At 45.7% G+C, this 24175-nt stretch overlaps 1 protein-coding gene across 1 annotated transcript in view; it reads left to right on the top strand.

Moving 5' to 3' along the window:
- Positions 1 to 24175, top strand: part of PKP1 (plakophilin 1) — a 47875-nt gene that overhangs the window by 3377 nt on the left and 20323 nt on the right. Inside the window, exons 2-4 of the mRNA XM_069875750.1 lie at positions 4054 to 4154; positions 13535 to 13959; positions 21949 to 22093. Of these exons, the coding sequence (XP_069731851.1) occupies positions 4054 to 4154; positions 13535 to 13959; positions 21949 to 22093 (671 nt within the window). The remainder of the gene's footprint in view (positions 1 to 4053; positions 4155 to 13534; positions 13960 to 21948; positions 22094 to 24175) is intronic.

The raw sequence follows: 24175 nt of genomic DNA, 5'->3' as shown, positions 1-24175 counted from the left end.
CTGAGCAACCTGGGCCAGGGCCTCCCCGCCCTCATCATGAAGAATTTCTTCCTAATGTCTAGTCTAAATCTTCCCCCTTCAAATTTAAAACTCTAGCTAAAGAAATGTTTTGGCAGGGTATGGCAGGGAGAAAAGATCTGAAGAAACACAGCCAAGGAGTGTCGTATCCAACTGTCTCACAGCTGAGCTGTGATTTAGAGGTTTGCTGTGGCTGAAAGGAGAGAAATCCCACCCAGCTCTAAGGGGATCCCACCTTGGTCTAATGGCAGTCATTACTCTTATGTGAAGGGAAGAGGTGGTTTGGGGGATAGTAGGTCTTTCTAAGACTTCTGTAACCTTCCCTCAGCATGAGATGATTCGCTGAAAGTCATCCACACTCCCACAAACTTTAGACTATTGGTACGGAAAAAACACCAAACTCCTTCAGCTCATAGGCCAGAAGGCAGAAACGAAGCTTGGTCACTCCTGCAAGAATCTCAGGTGCTGGGATTTCACTAACACTCCTCTCTCAGGAGGCACCCAGGCCTTCCTTTGTGCCTCCCACAAGTCCCCTTCTCTTACTTCGTTTTTCCTATGTTTAATCATCCTCATTGTTTTAAAGCCATGCATAGTTTATTACTTAACTTGTCTAGCCTGCACTACCAGAGACTGGTTCTTGTCTTGCCTTTCCCTGCCACAGATTAATATTTATTAGCATGCATCCAATTCCACAGTGCTCACTGTTAGCTCTATGTGTCCAGCTCAAATCTTTCACTGTCGTGCTTGAAAAATGGCACTTTTAACACAATTCTCCTTGCCATCAGTCCCTCAGCTTCAAGGGGTGTAACATTGTCTTTGAAGAAAGCAAATCACTCATCGAGCAGAGGCATATTGGGTTAGATGGAAGTCTCGGTTTGCTCTGTGATGATCCGTAACAGCCGGAGAGAGGAGGATGAGGGCAAAGCAAGCATGTAGCAGGGCTCGCAGTGATTAAGTGCAACGCCTTGCACTTCATGCCGGTTGTAGCTGGTTTTCACATTTGTGAACTGTCCTATTGAAATTAAATGAGATTTTAGATTGACCAGGTTTTGAAGAAAATGCCCTGGGGGAATGACAATTTGGAGGTGGAAGAGAGGGGGCCCTACGACAGCCCAGACAGTGCCTGAGCAGCCCTCAAGGGCGTTGTCTGCCTGTAACCATGGTCACTGGGGGACTGTATTTCATCTGAGTGGTTCACATCATTGCCTTTTCTGCCACTGTCCCACTGTTATCTAGTACTAATACAGTGGTTTTAATTGGCTGTGTTTGTCCAAGTGCCAGTGGAGCCCTAAACAGCAGCTTGGATGCCAACAAATGCCACACAGACATATGGACATAGCTAGAAAAAAGCACCAGGGAGGATTCTTCCCCGAAGAGCATAGCCACACCATGATAAAATGTTTTTTTTCAGGAGATTGTCTGCTTTTTTCTCCTGATTTTCAGGATCTGTGATTAGCTTGTACGGTCTTTACCCTTAAGGTGAATGAAAAGATGAGTGTTCTTCCTCTCCCCAAGGGCTGGTGGTACACCTCCAAGCTGGTTCTCAAGGTGAACCAGGCAAGGAAATGTCTAAACTTGCAAGACTAAACAAAGACAATGTTTTCTTAAGCCACCTCCATCAGAAAATCCTCAGGTTCTTCCTGGCCTTCAGACTGAGCAGTAAATTACACTTGTGTGGTGGCAGGAGAAGCACCTTCTCCAGCCAGCAGGGTGGCTTCAAATTGCCTTGAACATTTGAGGTCAGATATAATTATATATTTATGAACTATTATATACGAGTTCTTGGAGGTCAAGGCAGCTCTTCAACAGCTGAAGAACATAAACTTTCACAAACTCCTTGGTCACTTGAATTTGACCATGTAGTTGTGAATTTATACAGGAAAATTAGAGATGTGCCTGGCTTATTTTTGGTGTCTCCTTTCTCAACCCCAAAGTCTTCAGTGCAGTGCATGGCAAGAATGGATCCTGAAAGGAAAAGCTTGGTCCCCAGGGAGGTCTGGTCAGATCAACTTCTGAGTCACCCCTAGAGACCCTTTCTTCCAACTGCTCACTCACAGTGTCAGAAGAATTCTCCCAGGTACTGCTGCCTGTAGTTACGACATTTGCATGGAACAAGAGGTTGGTTGTCAGAAAGAATTCCTGGGAAACTGTTAGCCTGGGACTTGTGCTCAGAATTATCATTATAAGTTAACTCTATGCACTTCCCCTGTCCTTGACATCTCCTTGGATGAATCACTTGGCCCAAATTAACCATTTCAAAACCTGCCTTGTTTCTGCTGGAGCACAACGCTCATGTCCTGAACTGGAGTTTCTGGGAAATCCAGGGCGGGGAGGGAAACACAAGCTGAAGGACGCAGTTGTTGCGTCTCTCATTGTGTGTCAATGGCTATTGCCTTGTCAGCAAGTCCTGTGCAACTTGAAATATATGAAGAAATCAGATGCGGAGAGATATTAATAGGGAACAATGCCAACCAAGTCTGTAGGTTTCATGGAAAACGAGATCCTGTGGTTTTGTGCACAAGTGTATTTCTGTAAAACTACTCTGGCTCTTGCCTACCCTGCATTCAGTGTGTCTTCAGATGCTGCCATCCATGCAGTCTTGCCTTTCTCTTGCTGACAATGGAAAGCAAATCTCATTATTTATAACGCATCTGCGGGAATCATCTTCCTGAGAAAAAGCAAGGATTTTTAGCCACGCACCAGATCACCATAACAGGTTCTGGATGCCCCAGGGAAGGCAATAAATTAGATGTATTCCAAGGATCAGTGGCTACAGAAGACCTGAGTGGCTTCAGGGCCTTTGTGGTTGAGCTTATCCAGTTTATCTAAGAGATGAGTCTTATCAACCATCAGAAAGATTAGGATATTTCTGACTTTACCCACCAGTTTAGGTGCATAACTTAAGACAGGTAAGTCCTGATTTTGTGTATCATTAGGCATTCAGAGTTTCCCCTGGAAGTTAATTGGAGTTTGCACTTCCTCATAACGGGACTTGGGATGCCACAATTATTGAGCACTTTTGAAAAAGAAACTTTAAAAGCCTTAAACTCTTTCGAACCATCTGAAGGGGGTTAATAGAATTCCAGTGTGGAATGAGAATGGCTCGCTTTTTTCTTGTAGTGATGAGTGTAGCATTGAGTGAAATACTTCTAGGAAGGATCCAAAGACTGCACTGCCAGGAGCAATTGATGAGAGATGGCTGGAAAAGCCTTTAGTAGGACTGGAATTGGTAAATCTGAATAAAGCCCCAAGAAATAGTAGAAATGGCTGATGGGTTCCTCCTGATTCAAGATATTTGCATCTTTACAAAACATATCTGAGATCTGGTCTCACACATCTCCCCAGCACCCTAAAAATAACAATGGGGCTTCATACATTGTCAGGAAAAGAAAGTATAAATACACAGCATGATCTTCTAAGACTGGAGACTGAAATTCATGCAGTGCTGATAGGTTTTTAATGTTTGACTATTTCAGATTCTGATTTACTGATCATGTCTGTTATTTGTAATTTATGTAATTGAACAAGCCTTGCTCGTGCTGCTGGTGTTGATGCAATTGTTGGTATTCAGATCAGGGGAAAAAAATTGGCAAAGTATCTAGGTGGGTTTTGCCTTCAGAGAAGAGGCAAATTTTATTCACTCCAAGTCATAACAAGGGGAGTATGTTCCAGGTAGGTACCTTCCAGGCTGTGTATTTCAAAACGTCGTCCAATTTCTCTCCTACAGCAAAGACCCAAGACATTGGCCCAATCTGCTCTTGTTGACTGTAGATTTCATGGCACTTGGTCTTTTGTGCTGAAAACCTTAGGCTGTTGCTTGTGGTCTGAGAGCTGGAATTTCAAAGAGCTCTCCTGAAATAAACATCTATGAGTTGCCTGTGATGGTAAGGGCTCAACTTACTGCCTGCCTTTCGTATGTTCTTGTTGAGGTTTCTAACTCCATTCTTCAGTACTAAACTCATTGGACAAAGAGCACTATGCTCTGAAGTGGTGCATGCTGGGACCACTGGCTGACTCTACTTTTTCCATTTACAGGTTCCATGCATGATGGTTTAGTTGACGGTTACGGCTATGGGACATCCCGTGGCAGCTATTACACCAAAACTCAAACAGGAAACAGCAACTGGGGATATCCGGTAAGATACTCTTTTATCTGTGGCCTGTGACATACTCTTGAGGTAACCTCTACAGAAAGCACCCTCCAGCAAAACGGTCATGTAGCGCTTGCCCAAGAGAGATTATGCATGGCTATGGCTGTCGTAGAAAGCAATTCTGTGCAATGGAAGATGATCAGTAGATCAAGGACCTTGTATCTAAGGTGTATGTGGTTGAGTATTTTAGTGTGGACAAGATCTAGTTTGATTTTGTAGCACAAGGGATTTGAAGCTGTCTGAAGGATCAGTCTTGAGCTCAGGCTCTTACATCTCAGTTCAAGTTTGGAGAACATTTATTGCTCAACTGACACAGTTTCCATGTTTTTTATCCATGCATCAAAACTTCTCTGTGAACAGCATTAGTGTGGTTGAGTGGTGATGACCGTGGGACTTACATCCTAACTCCCAACAATACTCCCAATCTCAGTGTTGGTGTAGACCCTTTTCTCTGAGCTTGGAAAAGCGGTGGTCCACTTATCCCATAGTGATTTCCAGAGAACGTCTCACAGGATGCCAAAAAACCCCACAGGTGAAGTTGTAGCAGCCTTTGTGCATCCGCAGAGGTCCTGGTCTTGTCATTGGTGACTGAATCTTGTTAGACTGGGAATCACCCCTAACCACTCCATCACCTACTGGTATGGTTGTGATTGTGTTGCCCCTCCATCTCAGACCTGTATTCTATTCTTCCTTGATTTTCATCAGCTAAAAAGTAAAATGGAGCAATTCACAGCTCTGGGATTTGAATATGGGAAAAGGAAAGGGCTCCTTTCAACAACCCTGGGACTGTAAAGCAGGTCCCTGTCAACCATCAAAGGGTTGAACCAGGAAAGCTGCTTATGTTGGCTCCAAACACAGAGACAGAGCATTGAAAATTTTCCTTGCAGTTGCCAGATCTTCTGCCTGTTTGCAGTGTCAGCATTCTTCAGCTTCAGAAAGATTTATCTGCTGTCTTTCTTAATGGCCATGGTGTAGCTTGTTTGCTTCAAGGGCGCGATAATGTCACTTGCTAGATTTACATCATCGGGTTTGCTGCCTACTTTGTGTTAAGTAGGGAGGACTGGGATCACTGACACATCTTTGAAATCTTTATTTACACAGTGTTTGTTGACTTGTTTCAATGTCCTTTGCTGAGCTAGTTAGATCCAAGATGGTGTTTATGCCTGGTCATATCAAAAAGGTGACTATGATGGGCTAGAGCAGAGGTCCATCCAGCCAAGTGTCCTGTCTCCATCACTAAGGCAGTGATTGGCCTCTGCAGAAGGGTCTAAACAGGGTGCATCCCAGAGTGTTTTTGTGGCCACCAGAAATGTGCAAGCGAGGGACCTCCTCAGCCAGAGGTGGAGGCTCTGAGCTTCGTAAGTCAAATGGTTGTGATGTTTCATTTCTACAATTTATTGATATTTTTCTATTGTGACTGCTGAAAAGGTGTTATTCTTTTGCCTGAGAAAAACTGCTCTGTTCCAGCCATTCCAGAAGTTTCTAGCTGTTTTTTTTTAAAGAGAGAGGAAGCAAAGCCAGTGCTGCTGGTGTGAGACTCACTGTTTAATCTTGTTCATTCCTGTCTTTTCCCAGACATCACAACAGCTGGACAAATGCTAGGGAGTTAGAAGTGCCACTGGCTGTTGGCCATTTCAATCCAGCACTGGTGTTGCTGTTTTGGTGAACAGCTTGCAAGATTATGATGAAGATTAGGGTCTCCATGTACCATGGAGTACCATCCACACAGCAGTTAGTAACTTCTGGTTCACCATGGACTTACACAGCTCATGGCTTTTCTGTGAAGGGTTCTTCTGCATTTACTGATGAGGGAAAGCCTTTCTCCAAACCTAAGGGTCTTACAACCCCTTCATTCTAGGTGTTTTCGGTAAAGGTCTTCAAGACCTGGGATTCTTTAGAAAAAGGGACAGGGACTTGTGAAGAATTCATGGTAAAATTTGTGTTACCTAACTGTGTCTATCAAAAAATCAGCATTTAGTCTTAACAAGTTGTCTAGACTCCTCCCATAGCCAACAAAAAGAGAGAGGTATGAGGAGGTGATTCATCTTCCCTATCTTGGAGATCTGTCAGGTCAGGATGAATCAGCCCCTCTGGACGCCTATCTCCATCCACTGGCAGCTGGATTGGATCAGGGCAGTCACCTAACAGGCAGATGACTGTAGTTAGAGGGGTGAGTCCAAAGTGCCATTGGCACATTGGAACGTATAACCTCAAGCCTAAATATGCTTAACAAGCTGAACAGTCATCATACTCCCCAACCACACTGAGGAACCTCCTCCATTTTGCTTCTTCCAGAAAAGCATTGAAGGTTTACACACATTGGGACAAGCCTCCAGCTTGGGTTAACCCTAACTATTCTCTACAGGCATGTTTGAATCCTGTGCAGGTTCTAGGCATTTTAGAAAACTTTTCCTATTTGCAATTCCTGCATTGTAAGACATGAAAACAAAGAGAAAATAAATCTGGTTTTGAAGACAAAATTGCTGGACTTCTCAGCTGGACCTGGTGCTGTGAATGTTTCTGAGAAGTCCCAGAGTTCTTTGAGATGCACAGGCAAATTCAGATATTTCATGCAAATGACCCACTAGAGCATTCAGGAAGATTGCTTGCACTTAATGCCTCTGGAGAAAAAAAAAGTTGTAGCAGGCAATCTATGTCCACATTGGTGCTCCACAGCACTTGCAAATTAGACACTGCGCTTCTTGGTGGCTCTAAATGGCACCTTCATATCAAGTATGTTTGGCATTTACCATTCCTCAGCCACAGCTCTTAAATCTATTATTCCTGATTTAGTCCTTATGTCTGGCTTTGTGCCTTCTTAGAAATCTCAACCTTTTTGTGCCTGAGTTTTCTTCCCAACCTTATATTCAAACACAGAATAGAACAAAGACATGACAGATGTGGAGGGAAGAACTTGCTCATATTGGTGTTGTCAGCTCTCTCTGGATCAGTCAACACTTCTGAGTAAAACTTCTGTTTACCCATTATTAAGACTGTTTTCTGTTTATTCTTATTCTTTGTTCATAGAAACACTATAACCAGCACTGCCTTGGGCACCTCCTCATTGCCAGCGTGGGTAGCACTGAAAGCAGTGGGACCACTCTAGAAACAGGCACTCTGAGGGCAACAGGTTTGCACTTGGCTGCAGTGTTTCCTTGGCTTATGTGCCAGGGGTTGGCTCAGCATTCAGGGCTAGAGTCCCCAGTCCCATTTGCACAGTGACCGTGGTGGGATGCAGTGATGGATTCATTAGTGGCCACAAACCTCTGTTAGGTGATATAGTTCTGAAGGTTGGAAAAGACCTCTGAAATCACCAAGTCCAACCTTCAGTCTTTCAATCAAGGTGTTGTTCAGGCCAGAAGACCCTTAGAGCCATCTGTCACCTTACTGGTGACATGAGTTATGAGCGGCCACCAGTTCCCAAAGCCATCTGACTGCAGAAGTTGGCTGTGCTGTGTCCTGATGATGCCTGAGCAGTGCCTGAGGTCCTATAGAAGATGCAATGGTGACCACAGTTTACACAGACAAAGCTGAGAAAGGTTTAAGTAAGCTAAACCAGGCACCCAGAGCAGTGCAGTCATAGAATCATAGACTGGTTTGGGTTGGAAGGGAGCTCAAAGATCATCTAGAGGCCTCAGCACGAGCCATTCTCTTCACTTTGACACCTCGATACCACCCCAAAAAATAGGATCTGTTCAGCATGTGGCCCAAAGCCGCTGTCACAGACCAGTGGCCTGTGGATTGCAGCAAGGATGCTGTTCACCTCAGCTGCTTTGGAGATGAACACCAATGGAAGGCAGAATGTGGAGCCAGGTTGTACACCGCTGGCAAAGACCCTTTGGGGTTTAATTCCCACCTGCAGCAACACTGCTCTGTGCCTGGGTCTGCTGGGCTGACAGGTCCATCCTGCTAAGAAGTCATGGGGGCTCCTGTGACCCACGTCTGTCTTGGCACTGTCAGGATGATGCAGAATCAGGACAGGATGCAGAAGCACACCCGCCCCCCTCGTGCTGCTGCTCCCACTGGTGTGATTTGAGTGGAAGCTGCAGCACGTCTGTCCCAGCACTGCCATGAACACGGGGCAAACTGATCCCTGGTGTGCTGGGTGTGAGTTGGTAGGGAAGGAGGTGCACCTCGGATGTTAGGGGGGTGAGCAGATCATCATTCCCACAGAGCTGACTTCAGTCTGTGGCTTGTGAATGTCTCTAGAGCAGCTCAGCTCCCAGACCAAGGGCTGTTTGGCATTTCTGATGCTGCTGTGATTAAAGCAGTTAACTGAGTTGCATCCTGGCATGTAACAGCTGGGGACCAGTAGCCACTGGTCCACCAGCGCTCACCAGTGCTTTCCTCAGGCACCAGTGCCAGGGTCTCGGGCTCTGTGCTGCGCTGGCCCACCCAGCTTGGTTTTGGTATCAATTGCATCCGTTACAGCACTAATGAAAAACATGCACTTTGGGGATCCCTCTGCATTAGAGGCTGTGTGTACCTTAAACAAACGTTCAGCAGGGCTGGGGGTTGGGTGGTGAAAGTCAAGGAGCTTTCTCTCCCAAATGCATTATCTCTATGAGAGGAATTCACCATGAGATAGGAACGCTCCCCACTAACCCAGGCTGATTTTGCCTCTGTGGAATAAAACCCTCTGATCATCAGTCCTATAATGATTTCAGGACAAAATTTGTCATCTGCTGTGATGACACATTGAAGCTTGAAAAAAACCCCAAAATAGAGTGATTTGGGCAATCTTATGAAAGAAACCAAAGATTTACTGTTGCTGCACATCATGCTTGGTCAGACCCTGCTCTCCCTGAGAGGTTTTGTGCGGGGCAGTATGACTTTCACTGGCCATCACAAAATGAACCACTGAGACCTAAATCTCTACTGCATAAAGAACCAGGTGGAAAAAAACCTACGGAAACAGAGCACCAGGAGAGGTGGGAAAGAGAATTTCAGAAATAAACAATATATTTGCTGGTTTTGCAATTTTTCTTCCTGCAGTGGAGTGTGTAGCAAGCAGCAGCTCAAGCATTTCGCAAGCAGCATCAAGAGTTTTCCCCACCCATCACTCAGGGTGGGACGCTGTCATGTTGCATTGCCTGTGCTTTGCCCTCCAGCCTGGGAGAAACCTGCTCCTGACGTGTTTATACGGAGTCCTCTACTTCTCTCCCTGTCTGCTGCTCTAGAAACAAACAAATTGCAAGAGAAAAAATTAGAGCTCGGTAATGAACTGATCGCATCCTTAGATGCAGAAGTTAGAAACACCCAGTTATCTGGGAAGGCCTCTGATGGGGACAGGCAGCATGATTCCTGGCACTGGTGTGCCTTGCTTTGTGCTTCTGCCTCACTGGAGAGGAGGAGGAAAGGGACTTTTCCTGTTAAACAAAAGGCTTTATGGAAGAAAAGACGGGACTCAGGATCAATAGGTAGGATAATGGCATTTTGACTTTCTAGCACCACTTTTATTCCAGCTGAAATAAGAGAAACAACGTTTATTTACCCATCTTGTGTGACTGTCGGATATTCCAGTTGATGTTCCTGAAATCGTCTCATATTTCAGGCTGAGAACTGGTGATCCACAGATGTTTATTAACTTAAAGTAAGGTCTTTGTTGCTGCCAGTGGAGGAAAGTATTTACTCCTTGTGCTGATAAGAGCATCTACACACTATCAGAGCTTATCGCTATTGCCTTTCCTCCCTGTGCCACTCCTCCTTGTTTTAGTATGAATGAAGAGCTCCCAGGGCTTGGTCTCAAACACGCAGGCTCCTTTCACAGTAGGGAGAAGTGCAGACTAAAATTTAGGCTATTGGTGATGCCCAGCTGCACGTGGGCAGCCTCCTGTGTCCTGTGTGTGCAGGGGGCTGCCAGTGCGTGACGGTGTCTTTATGAAAGGAGAGACCTACTAAGCTGCCCTGACTTCTGAGGTCTTGGTGATGATTCTCAAATGGTTTCCAGATCCTGCAGTGCTGAGGGCACTGCTTGCTTTCTGTCTCCACCCTGCGTTGAGGGACTTCCTTGTCTTTTCCAGCATCCTTCTCCACTCCTAAAGGGAGGAGGTGTGGACCTAGCCCACCTCCCCCATGCAAACACCCACGCACAGTGGGGAGATGAATTTCAGGGTGTTGGGAAATCTGATCAGTTTATGAGGTTTTAAGGCAAGAGATTGATTATTTCCTTTCACTAATGCTATTCTGCATAGGGAGAGCTCACTCTATGTGTGTAATGACATCAGCAAAAGTTATGAAGTTGTTGTCAGGTGGCTCTTCAAACCACAGACTATGTAATAGCATCACCTTCACCTTCAGATGTCATATCTTCTCCAGGCAGCAGAGTGCCTCACTTTTACCTTGCTGTGCATCGTATCTCACTGATTGCTGCATTCAGGGAAGAGATAACAACACAAGGAACTCCATTCCCTTGGCCACGTTTCCTCCAGTGCTAGAAGTGAAGGTCTCTAACTTGGCTTGGCAAACATCTGAAAGGGGGACATAGGTTTTAGTCTGAGAAAGTTACTTCTAAGGCATGGACATGGCACTTTGCCAAGATCAAGAAGTGATCAGGTCAGCGACATTTGTGCAAGGATTCATAGATACCATTTGGCAAGCTGGTCTGAAATCCATTGAAGCTGGCAGGAGACTCCTGATTGATTTGGAGGCTTTGGATCAGGCTCCTGCTGCGAAGAGGAATTCTAAGATACCAATTAGGTCCGTGCCACTTGAAAGAGATTAAAATGGGCTCAGCCAAGCATCTGGTAGAATCAGCAATAAAAGTCATGCACTGACTTTGGTAATGAGCTTCACATCATACGGGAACTATTTTCCCATGAGTTTGCAAAAGGCTTCCCCGCCCTGCCAGGACCTGCACTGACTTGCCACTCAGGGCTCCCTGTGTTGCAGAAAGGTGTCTTTCCAAATAGGCAATTGCTTTGCTTCACCCATCTCAAGGCTGGCAAGAAAGATAACAATGCTATATGCTGCCATAAGACACAGCAGGAACTATAGAACTGATGGTCCTATGGCTATAAATACAGACATCCTCACACCTTCCTTTGCCCTTCCTGCTGGCAGAGAGCCCATATGAGTACTCTGGAGAGCAAACAATAGCTTTAGATAAATAACAAGTTAGGTCTTCCATGGTTTGCTGAATGCCCAGAAGCTCCATGGCTCTGCCAAGCTTCTGACAGCCCTTAAAAATAATCCCAGCTTATACTGACTCATAAAGAAAAACATTAGGGCTCACATCCAGCCAGCTGCAGCCCTGTCCTCCAGCTCCACCAGGCAGCAAAGTCCACTCCGCATCCTCCAGCTCTGCCCCATCCCTCACTGTCCTGAGGGTTTTTGAATCCAGAAATGTGAAGAAAAAATGAGGATGATATCACATTTCAAAGGACATGTTCATCTGCAGGGGAGTAGATCATTACTGTGGATCAGGCTTCTGCTGCAAAGAGGAATTCAGATACCAATTGGGTTCATGCCACTTGAAGGAGATTAAAATGGGCTCAGCCAAGCAGCTAGTAGAATCAGTAAGGAAAGCCATGCACTAACTTTGGTAACAAGCAGGTAACTTTGCTGTTGCTGCATGTGTGCTGCCTCCAAAGCAAAGCCCCAGTGGAGAGAACCTCCATGCCTGGCCATCCTAGAGATGTCAGGGGAGCCCCTGAGACTCATCGCACTTACTCATGTACCTTGTCCTTGCTCTCCTTAGCCCATGCAAATTCTCCTTCCAGCTCCCTGGGAGCTCCACATTGTGCACCAAACCTGTTACCTGCTGTGCTGCAGTACCAACAGGTTTTTTCTGTGTCCTCTGGAGTCAACACAGAGAGAATTTACTCCCCTTTTCTCCCCTTCCAGCAATTCACCTGTTCTAGATGCAAACCTGAAGAATGAAAGCATGAAAGCTACTTCAGAATCGTGCTTAAATGACAGAGCAATCTGGGTATCAGCATAGCTGGACTAAAAAATAGCTAATCCAGATGACATGCCTGCTAGGGAACCCATTCTAACAGTTTCCAGCCGTTACCTATGCAGCTCTCTGGGACACAGCAGAGAGGATTCGCTGCATTCCTGAAGATCAGTTTGTTAATGGAAATATTTGGCTTAATTAATTAACATAATGACCGTTGTACCAGGCACAGGCTTTTACACCTTGTGCCTTGAGCCTCCATGGAAACAACAGTGTTGACTTTTCTCTCCCAGCCCAATAGATCCTTGTGTGGCTTTTGCAGAAGAGGCATCCAACGTCCCACTGCTTTGAGTTAGGTGAGAAACAAAACCTTGGCCCAACAAGAGAGCATGGATGAGCTTCCTTAGGATAAACCAAAAGAGAATGAGGCAGGCAGTTTTATTCTTTAGTTCTTTTTATGCCTGTTTGCTCTATGTCCTGTATGGAGATCTGCTTGCCAGCATGCTGGGGGAGATGCCATGGAAAAGCTTAATATCATGGGGCAAACGGCACTACAAGAGCTTTATTTGCTCGCTTTTCTGGAGCGCACACCATAGGGACTTGTCTCTCATTTGAATACAACCCTGCAGGCTTCCAGGTACCAGAACTGACATCCAGAAGGTTGAATATTGCAAAAGAATACTGGGTTCAGTCCTGGTGTAGTTGAAGCAAGTCTGGAGCACTTTTGGTAAAGTGATGAAGACGTTTTGTACTGAAAACAAGACAGCTAAAGCCATTTTTACATTTCATTAATTGTAGTTGTTTATTTTACTGTCTTTTTTTTTTTCATTCTTGGCTTAGTCATCTTAATTTCTATTGCACATCCCTCTGTTCTCAGAAGAACCCATTGTATGGGCTGACACTACACACCTTGTAATCATAAGCAGATATTCATTGTCTCCACTTGTTTCTTGGCAGAATGAAATTCAAGAATCCCTTTTAATTGATTTTTCACTCCCTCTACTCCCTTCCCAAGGAATTTATAGCAGAAAGGGAACAAAATAGCATAAAGAAATTAAAAACAAATGCAGGCAGCAGTGGAAGATCAGAATGGAGCACGATTCTCTGTGATGGCAAGAGATGTGCTGTGACCTTCTCTAACTACAGGTTGGGTTAGATCCCATGTATTGAAAATAAGGCATTTTCTCTCATGCCAGGGTCATGTTTGAGCTTTCCATTCTACTTTCAAACACCTGGATGCCACTAAGTACCCCCAGATTTCAAGGGAGGGTTTGACACCTCTGTAAGGGCTGCAAGTGTGCTAACCTCCCATAAATTTTGGGCCACAAAAATACCTAAGAGGCATAGGAATTTGGTAGCTGTGACACCCATGCAGGAATGAGCTTGGTGATGTCGATCTGCAGCTGGAAATGCCGATCTCAGCTCAACCCTTTCCTAATTCTTTTGTCTCTGTTTTCTCATTGACCAGATGTACAATGGGACCCTGAAGCGGGATGTGGAGAACAGACGCTACAGCTCGTACAGCCAGATGGAGGGCTGGGGCAGCAAGCACTACAGCAAAGCTGTCTGCAGCCCTGCCCGACCTGGCAGCGACTACTGCTTTGTGCAGAACATCAAGAGCAGCCGGAGCGAGCCGGACCTCTACTGCGAACCACCCCGGGGCACGCTGAGGAAGAGTCAGGTCGGGGGCCGGGCAGAGCACAAGACAACCTTGAACCGCCAAAGCATCTACAGTAGCTGTAGCACCCAGCAAGGAACTACCAGGACAAGTAAAAAAATGCCAGCACGGGCCCTCTCCTGTCCCTCAAGCAACAAGCCGGACGTGGTCTATGCCCAGCCCATGATGAGCTGCAAGCAGGATGCGGTTTACGGACAGACTCAGTCCAGCTCCAAGTAAGTCTGCTGCAGTCGGCTGAATCTGAGTAAGCATAGACATCTGTTCCGGCAGTCTGTCCATCCAAGCTAGTCACCTGAGCTGCTTCATAGCTATGGAGATGGGCTTTCCAGTGCAAATCATGCTTAATCATATCCTGCAGCAGAGTCTAAAGTTGGTCACTTTAGAATAGAAGCTGTTCAACTCCTTCCTGTGCAGGACATCCAGTCCCTTTGCAGTTAGGAATTATGCAAGGGAAGAGGAGGGTCCTTCATGTCTGAGTTAGAACCAGGTCCCTTCTTCTACAATAACAGAGCGTGTAGAACACATTGGTGAGCTCACATGCTCCCAAGCTGATATATCTGTGAAGTGCAGCTGAGCTCTCACAAAAAAAAAAAACCCAAACCAAAACGAACAGTGATTCCATTGCAGTGGTGTTGATCCTAGGCTGTGCTGACACTGATGGCTACGCAGCCTCTGGCTCTGGAGGACCAACCATATTCTGACATAGTCTTGGAAGATATTTGGTCTGTGCAAACCATAGTCTTGGAAAAGTATGGTTTGTGTATTTTCAACTCTGGGCAGTTCAAAGTTGCAGTGTTTTACTAGGATTAGAAGGGAGAGAGTCTGCATCTTCCACAAGCACTCCAAGGGTCTACTGCACGACCATTGCTGCATCGCTGTCATACAGGGTCTACTCTGCACCAACCAAGAAGTTATTACAACACCTAGACAGATGTGGCAGCTTATCACACAAACCATAGAAGCTCCCAAGCTCATTCCTGGTGGTCCCTGGCTGAAAGGAGAGTGTGCATGCTGCAGCATAAGTGTGAGACTAATTAACCAGGTTAATAGCCTTTGTCATAACTCACACCAAAGACCTGGGGTTGTTGAGGCATTGACCCAAGTCATGACGTGTGTTCTTACAAACAACCTCTCACAACCAGCAGTGTGAGCCAAATGATGCCCTTTTTCATGTCAAAATGTTTGCTTTCATATCTCTCTGGCTAATTCTCTGTTCAGCCTCCCTCATTTTGTATTGGGTAGGAGAAATACGTCCCAGACTGTGTATGCTGAGAAATGTCCCTTGCCCATTAGCATGTTGTCATGTAACCTCAGCTTCTCACGTTCCCAATTACTTCATGTTTAACACATGCAAAGTTGGCCCTGGCCAACCTGGAGCACTGGTGGCATTGGCTTGCTACTTTCACAAGCTTCATAATTTCTCTGGAATAGGAAAACAGAGATGTTACATAAGCTGGAAGTAACTTGTTCTAGGGAATTTCTAACTAAAGACCACAAAAATCTAGTGGGAGGGATGGCAGACTGATTAAACCTGGGACTGCAGCTAACTTCTGCTTAGGGAAATTACTGGTTTTGAGAAGGGAGTCCTAGGCAGACAGGCTCACTCCAAAGCGAGCTCTGCTTTACCCTGTGCGGCACTCGCTTTTGTAGACTTAACCATCACTTTGGAAAGGTCACGTGAAAAATAATAGTATTTTCTGAAGAGAACTGCTGTTATGAGAAGAATACTCTCCAGCCCTGGATTGCCTTCGGTTAGGGAGTGGCTCCATTTACACACTCCTCCTGGCTCCGGGCATGGCTCATCTGGCAGAACCGGTTCTGATGAGGCTTCAAGTCTTAGGCTCAGCTGGGCTGTGTCCCCGGAGTAAATCTGTTTTGGCTGGGCACACACCCCTGCTTCACATGAAAGCCATTGCAGGGCTGGATTCATTCAGAGGGCACTTTGTACAAGCGTTTCTCTTGGCTCAGTGGAGATGAGGTGGCAGTAGTTGTCCTCATAGTCTTGGAAACACAATAAGGAGACATCCTCTTTGAAAGAAATCATTTATTTGGAAGGCCATTAACCCTTATAAATAATTCAGCAGGTTGCTGTTAGTCTTGGTCTGGAATGTGCTTTTGTTGGGAATGGGTCTTTAGAAATGGGTTAGGACATTATCTGAGCTGTCTTTTCCATGTAGAACTATTTCTGATTGGAGGATTCTGCACAGGGAGAGCTTGATTTACATTTAGGTGGCCTGATCTTTGGGTAGGGAAAGGTTTTGTAGGCAGCCCATTGTTAACCCCTGCCCGCAGGAAGAGGGACTCACTGGGTAAGAGCTGCCAATAGTTCCCTGTTGAGGGCTCTGTCCTTTCTGTTCTAGGAGCTCTTCAGGTAATATTTTTGCCTTTATAACAAGAATGATTTTGTGTTCAGTTTTCATGCGGCAAATCTCCTTTGTAGTTGGATGCCTGAGGGTGTTCAAGGCCAGGTTGGATGGGCCTTGGGCAGCCTGATCCAGTGGGAGGTGTCCCTGCCCATGGCACGGGGGTTGGAACTGGATGATCTTTAAGGTCTCTTCCAACCCAAACTGTTCTATGATTTTATGATTCTATGATCATCTATTTGCAGGTTAGCAAATCATGTCTATGAGCAAGGGAAGGGCTAGACAGTTTCTACACTTTCAGAGACAACCCAGTGATTTCTATTGCCAAGAGAGTGATCCCAGTGGGACCTGTGATCCACTAAGTCAGCTCTGTAATGCAATTACTGCAGACGGTGGTTCAAGAGCTGTGCTCTGATTTCCTTGGATGGTGCGAGATCTCTACAACTACCTGAAATGTGGCTGTAGTGAGGTGGGTGCTGCTCTCACCTCCTGAGTAACAAGTGATAGGACAGAGGAAATGGCCTCAAGTTGCATAAGAGGAGGTTTAGATTGGATATTAGGAAAAAATTCTTTACTGAGAGAGTGATGAAGCCCTGGCAGAGGCGGTCCAGGGCAGTGGTGGATCCATCCCTGCAGGGGTTAAAAAACTGTGTGGCTGTGGCACTTGGGGACATGGTTTAGTGGGCATGGTGGGGTTGGGCTGTCAGTTGGAATGGATGAGCTTGGAGGTCTTTTCCAACCTTAACAATTATGTGATTCTATGATCCTATGAAAAAGGGGTCATTGGACATTCTCAGGCAGTGAGAGTGGCAAGTGGAAATCGAAACATTGAGTGTGTCAAACTGTGTGTACGGAAGGTCCTTCTGCATTTGATCACAAAGTTATTTAATTCCTGGTACAATTCTTGACTGTGTGATTGCTTCCATTTCTGGAACTGGCTTTGGCTGTGTAGGATGTAGAGGAGCTGTCCCTGACAACTCTCTCGGAAGAGTCCTTCCTCTTACAGAAGAAACTGCTAGATGAAAGCTCCTTTCCTCCAGTTGGCTGATGAGTAGATGAGTAGTTTAACACCTAAATGTTTTCTTGGGAAAATTCATTCTATGATTCTGTGATAAACTAAATCACGCTGCAGGGATTTACTCACCCCATAGTATTTGTGTTGGTGATGAAATCTGATTTTTGCACTGTTTGTTCAGATCAGATGGTTAAATAGTACTGACTTGTTTTGAGAAACCTCCTCACAAAGTATCTTCTCTTCCAGCATCCCTGTCACTACGACCCTGCCTCACTGAGCAGGCAGGGACCTTCTGGTGTCTCTTCCAGATACACTTCTTATTAACCACTCAGGGGTTAATAAGCCTTTGTAAGCACTATGTCGTATCTGGAACAACGATTCCCAGCTCAGTATCTCTTTCCTGGGCTCAGAAGTTCTTGGGTTATAACCGTGGCTCCTGCCCAAAGGCAGTTCTCAATGAGCAGCACTCAGTTTTTGCCACAATACATCTCTCAGGGGTGATTTTTCTACCTGACAGAGCTGGAGGGAGCCTTCTTGGTGTTGGGGTCTCCCTTTTCTCCCCAGAACCCTTCTCCTTTTTGGGCTCTTGTGACATCCTGCAGATCTGCAGCCTTTCATCCTGGAAACTGGCAGCACAGTAGTTTCAGCAGCTGGTGAATACTATGCATATTTGCCTGCTTTTAACCATCTCCTCTGATGGGTGGTACTTGCAACACACTCCAAGAGACAGTGTCTCATCTTGACCTAGCTAGCTTTTACCTAAATAATGTGTTGCAATTCAGCCCAGTCAGAGAAAATGTTTCTACATCCTCCTTGGTCATCATGTAGTGATAAAAGCAGGCAGTAATAAACAATGTGGTGTTTAGTGCATCCTAGAAAACTCCAAGTCTTTGTCCCCTTCCAGCTGGAACCTGAGGTGCAGGAAATCTGTACCTGCCGCTGCCTGACATTGTATTAGTTCTGCTTGCAGGCGTTGCATGCAGAGCTTCTGACACCACAGCACACAGGACTGGCAGCCCAGGGCCAGGCTGGATCATGATCTGTGGTGGTTTTGGCTCTGCAATAGTCTATGCAGTAGCCAGCTGGTTACATGCATGTCACCTCTTCAGGAGATGCCTGTGTCTGCTCTGGGTGCACCTGTTTTCCCTGCAGAGATGCAGCCAGAGGACAACAGAGCTGAAACCTGCAGCAGGTTCAGTGAGTTACTTGCTAACAGAGTCAGTCCCTCTTGGCTGACTTCAGGGGAAGCCCAGGTGTCTGAGCTTGCGATGTTACTGAGGGACCAGCCCAATCTCATCCCTTGAGAAGGATTCAGGGCAATATCATTCGTGGAGGTGAAGAGGGGTGCTGGGTTGTCTGCAGACATTCCCCAGTGTAAGGGTTGCTGATATAGATCAGGAGCCACTACTGGACACCTGCAATAAGCGTTGTCTACCACAATACCACAGGCACCTTTGGCCTCATTGTAAGGTGTGGATCATTTCTCTGCAGTTTTCTCTGTATAAAGGAGAAAAAGCCACACTAGAGATCATGTAAAAGCAAGTGCCTCTCAAGGCACTTGGAAATATGTAATATTTTGGTGCTACTCTGTTAAGGACCTTAAACGCTCTGGCTGGCAGACATAGAGGAGGCTGTAAAAGCTGGGGGCAACCCTTTGGCTACTTGGCATGGAGCGTGGCTATCAGGCTTGCTCCAGCATGGCCTGACTCTGGAAGGCTTGGACACAGTTAGATTTTCTATTTTTTAGTATCTCAGCTCTCATTTTCTTAATGAAAAATGGAAGTTGCTAGAGTTTTCTGGCTTCCTCCTCTCCTGGTACCTGTAGCCCTAACTACCAGGATGGATGTTAGGGTCTGATTAACACAAGCCAATCTGCCAATACAAAATGAAGCAAAAGCATTAGTGTAAAACAAGGAAATCTGCCTTTCTGTGATAGTCATCCTCTCAAGTATTTGTTTCCCTTCCACACCTGAATCTGATCATCTAATTAGTCTCCTGTTGAATCATTTCTAATTGAGGCCTCTCGCTATTCTGATTGCTTCTTTTTTGTGGAAGAGCAATCTTTGGAGCTATTCCTACCAGGCACATTGGCCCAGGCTGGAGATGGCCACAGTCCAAGAATTTGTCTTGGAACAGGCTGTTGTTCACATAGTGTGGATCTGGTGAGGAATATCCCTAACTGGCTGATGCACAACCACTCATTTGTATGGGCTTTGCCTGAGTGTTTATATTCTCAGCTAGGAGAAATCACTGCTGCATCTTGGGCGGCGTGACTGAGCCTGATTGCTTACCCTCTGGGAACTCCTCCTGTTCATAAGCCAGCAGGGGAAATGGAACCTTCCCAATCTTTTCCCACACAAATATGGACCTGGATGCTTAGTTTGCCCTGCTGAAGGAGGGCTTAGCCCTCTTATGAAGTGGATTTGTAGAAAAACGCCATCCTGGAATAGCTGGACCAAGTGGACATATTTTTTCCTCATAAAAAGTACACCTGGTTTAGAAATTTTCTTAGTTTCATAAATTAAAAAGAAAAAATATTACATATTCTGCATGGCCACCGATCTGATATTTTTACTGAGGTTCCTTCCTCCCTACCCTACCAGTCCAGGTCGGAGTTATCAAAGAAGTTCCCCTGGTGCTACTCATGCTGGTTACAGCAGTATCTCAGCTCCATTGTGTGTCTCAGGAGCGTGAAAAAGGCTACAGAAAATCACCGCATCCTGAACACAAGCCAAAGATTCTACTTTAAACTTCTTTTCCAGTTTTGTGTTTCCTTGCTGCAAGTGTAATGGAAGTTTCTTGGAGGCAAGTTTTGACAGAGGTTCAAACTGATGACAAATCATACGATGAAGTGATGTTTCATTGTTAGTGTAGAAATAAAAGTGGAATGAGTTGGGTTTAACCTGGGGCATCGAAGGCTTAAGGTCCCATCCGTGGCTGTTGTCTACCATTCCTGATATCAACAGAGGCAGAGATACCCCCAGAGCTGTTCTTTGGAAGCACCTATTTCTCCTCCTTCACCACTCAGGTGCTTAAATGCTTATTTTAAATGAGTGCAATTTAGTGGAGATGAAACAGTCTTCCGTGCTGTCTGCCAGTGTCACTGGGCAAGTGTTGGCTTTTAATATTTTGTATGAAACCTGCTATAAAATCGCAGATATTATTCATTGGCCTGTGCTGTGTCGAGCTGGGTCTTTGGTTGCTTAAAGACAAAATGTTTCATCTCAGTGTGAGCTGATGGAGGTGGTGACCACACTCGAGTGTCCTTTCTAGACCTTTACTCTTAGATTTCTTTGGCCCAATCAGAACAAGTCTGCACATCCCGTGTCTAGAAGAAGCCACTACCTCATGGTTGTATTTAATACTTCAATTGTAATGTGTTTATTTACAGAATTATTAAAAAAAACACCATTTTGTTAGTTTATTGGGTTGTCTCAAGATGATCAGCCCCCTACACAGTCACTCACTGATACAACATGGAGCAAGAGCTTGTCTTCACATTAGTGTGATTCAAACAAGAACTGATCTCCTCAGTCTCCAGGTAAAACTTCCCATCAGTCCCAACTGGATCCTGAGCAGGGAACAACACCACGTGGGCACAACAATGATCTGTGTGTTCTAGCAAAGCCCCCCCCCTAAACTTTTTATTTCATCCACTATTAACAAAGTAGTTTATATCTGTATCCCATCACTGCTGATATTGCAATAAAACCCAGGAATTTGGGGGTTGGCTCTTCTCAGTCATGCACATTGATGCAAATTAACATGAACAGTGCTGCTGGGAGATGAGGTCCAGCTGCAGCCAGCGCAGTCCTAAGGTGCAAAAAGTGCTAAGAAGAGGTACGACTGGGAACAGGAACGCTTGATAGGTCAGAACCCTTTTATCACTCCGAAAGTTTGTGCCATCTTCTACTTTTTTGTGGTTAAAATGTTACAGATGATGCTAAGTACAAGCTAAAGAGACCAGGACCTTCATATTTCTAAACAAGGGGACGAATATTCAGGTGTTTGTGTTTTTCCAGATGTTTCGGTCCTGCTCCAAGCCCAAGGTATTCATGTTTTTCCTCTGAAGTCTGTAGGCACAATCTTTATCTACAACAGGGGATGATGACAGCAGCCAGCTTCTATGACAAGCTTGGAGTCTACCAATGTAAATATACCCTGGGAGCAGGATGTTCTAGTGCTTTCATTAGTATTTCATAAATTCAATATTGGTCCCATTGATCCAGACCTACCTGTCACCTTTTCATAAGGGATCTACTTTAGCTTCCCAAGATCATCATCTGCTCTCATATTTGCTTCCATGACATCTACATTGCATGACCACATTCTGTGGGAGAAATATCTGCCTAATTTATATTGTCCTGATAACCTGGTGGATGGTTTCACTCTTGTTCACTAATTCTTTTATTTGAGGAATAGTCAATATTGGTTCTCTTCCTTAGTCTTTCCTCTTTAGACATGATTAGACATCTATCACTTCAACTGAGTTTTTTCTGCCTCCTTGTTTCTGGATAGACTGGATCCATAATTTATCAGCCTCAGTGTCCTCCACTGTATGCATTCCACTTTTATCACCTCTTTATTTGAGACAGAGGAATGCAGTAGAGGTGCACTGTGTGGTTCTTGTGGTGATGTGTACTGGTGGTGGACTTGGCAATGTGAGGTTTGCAGTTGGGCTTGATGATCTTCAAGGTCTTTTCCAACCTAAACAGTTCTATGATTCTGTTTTACATTTTGTGATTGATTCCTTCCTATTAATTCCCAGCAGTGATGGAGCTCTCTTGGCTGAGGTCTCAATCAATTCTGTATTCTCTTTAATGCAGAATATGCGGTGATGAGATAGATGGTGGTACCATGACCATCCAGAAAGCCATACAACTTCTGTGCTCCTCCGATGACAAATACCAGGCCATGGGTGCTTACTACCTTCAGCACACCTGCTTCCAAGATGAGTCGGCCAAGCAAGAGGTGAGCAAACTCCTGCAGCACTCTGCTGTCACACTAGATCTGGTGGCACATAAAATGGATTAAACTGGTTTTCTTCAGTAGGGTTCATCCACAGGTCCTCTTAGTTTTCATGATGGAGCCTTGTACTTCATTAATCACACTCAGGAATTAATTAAGTAGGTTTTTCAACTATTAATGGCCACTTTATCTTAATACCAGACCAGTCAGGATTTTAATATAGGAGATTATTTCCCAGGTAGCAGAAGAGACTGTGGCCACTTTACTCCCATAAACCTGCAGTGACACAGACTGAAAAGTTTTTGTCGCACAGGAGCAGCCATGCAGATGCAGTGTCCTCTTCTGCATGCAGTTCACCTTCTATGACAAAGTGACTCGTCTACTGGACAAGGAAAAGGCTGTGGATGTAGTCTACTTGGACTTCAGTAAAGCCTCTGACACAGTTTCTCACAGCATTCTGCTTAGGAGACTGTCAGCCTCTGGACTGTACAGGCAAAAGCTCTCCTGGGTGGAAAACTGGTTGAATGGCCGGGCCTGAATAGTGGTGGGAAATGGAGTTAACTCCAGCTGGAGGCCAGTTACAAGTGGTCTCCCCAGGCCTCAGGGCTGGGTCCAGCCCTGTTCAATGTCTTTATCAATGACCTGGATGAAGGCATCGAGTGCACCCTTAGCAAGTTTGCAGAGGACACTAAGCTGGGTGGAAGCTGGATCTGCTGGAGGGTCGGGAAGCTGCAAAGGGATCTGAACAGGCTGGACCGCTGGGCTGAGACCAACGGCATGAGGTTTAACAAGGCCAAATGCCGGGTCCTGCACTTGGGGCACAACAACCCTGAGCAGCTCCAGACTAGGAGAAGTCTGGCTGGAAACTGCCTGGAGGAGAAGGACCTGGGGGTGTTGGTTGACAGCGACTGAACATGAGTCAGCAGTGGCCCAGGTGGCCAAGAAGGACAATGGCATCTTGGCTTGGATCAGAAACGGCATGACCAGCAGGTCCAGGAAGGTTCTTCTCCCTCTGGACTCAGCACTGCTGAGACCGCTCCTCGAATCCTGTGTTCGGTTCTGGGCCCCTCACCACAAGAAGGATGTTGAGGCTCTGGAGCGAGACCAGAGAAGAGCAACGAAGCTGGTGAGGGGGCTGGAGAACAGGCCTTATGAGGAACGGCTGAGAGAGCTGCGGGTGTTTAGCCTGGAGAAGAGGACGCTGAAGGGAGACCTCATTGCTCTCTCCAACTACCTGAAAGGAGGTTGTAGAGAGGAGGGAGCTGGGCTCTTCTCCCAAGTGACAGGGGACCGGACAAGAGGGAATGGCCTCAAGCTCCGCCAGAGGAGGTTTGGGCTGGACGTCAGAAAAAAATTTTTCATGGAAAGTGTCATTGGTCCCTGGCAGAGGCTGCCCAGGGAGGTGTTGGAGTCACCTTCCCTGGAGGTATTTAAAAGATGGATGGATGAGACACTGAGGGGCATGGTTTAATGTTTGATAGGAGTGGTTGGACTCGATGATCCTGGGAGTCTTTTCCAGCCTGGTGATTCTGTGATTCCGTGATTCAGGTGGACCTGGTTCCACAGGAATCTTTCGCTGTCTTAGAGCTGCAGTGTCAGAGCCAAAGAAGCTTGCCGTAAATCCCACTGTGTTCTTCATCGTGCATTCCTCAGTGACATTTCACACATTTTCAGGCATTTCAGCCATTTTCAGCCATCTAAGTCAATAGGTTAATTAGAGATAGTATGAAAAGATATCTGATCAAGCAGAAGCTCTTCTTATAGGGAAGTTTATTTTTCTTACACTCCTACTCTCCAACTACAAAATTTATGCCAATATGCAGCAAAGGGGGCAGTCTCAAAGATGTATCTCCCATAGCAAGGTTGTCACAGAAGTTTATCTCCATCTTGTCATGTTTGCAGTCATGCAAACATGGGTTTCTCCAGCTGCCATCCCTACAGAGGTGGCTTTCCATTTCCTGGCACAAGAGTGGAGTTTGACATGCTGACATGATGCAGGGATGTACCTCTGCCCTTGCTGCAGATGAATTGAGTGCGGGCATCCCATCCCACATTGCAGTCGCTAATTGCGGGTTGGCCGCACCC

This window comes from Phaenicophaeus curvirostris, chromosome 24, assembly GCF_032191515.1.
Source record: "Phaenicophaeus curvirostris isolate KB17595 chromosome 24, BPBGC_Pcur_1.0, whole genome shotgun sequence".
Classification (NCBI taxonomy): Eukaryota; Metazoa; Chordata; class Aves; order Cuculiformes; family Cuculidae; genus Phaenicophaeus; species Phaenicophaeus curvirostris.
The sequence above is the reverse complement of the archived record's forward strand: the minus strand, read 5'-3'. Positions and strand labels throughout refer to the sequence as shown.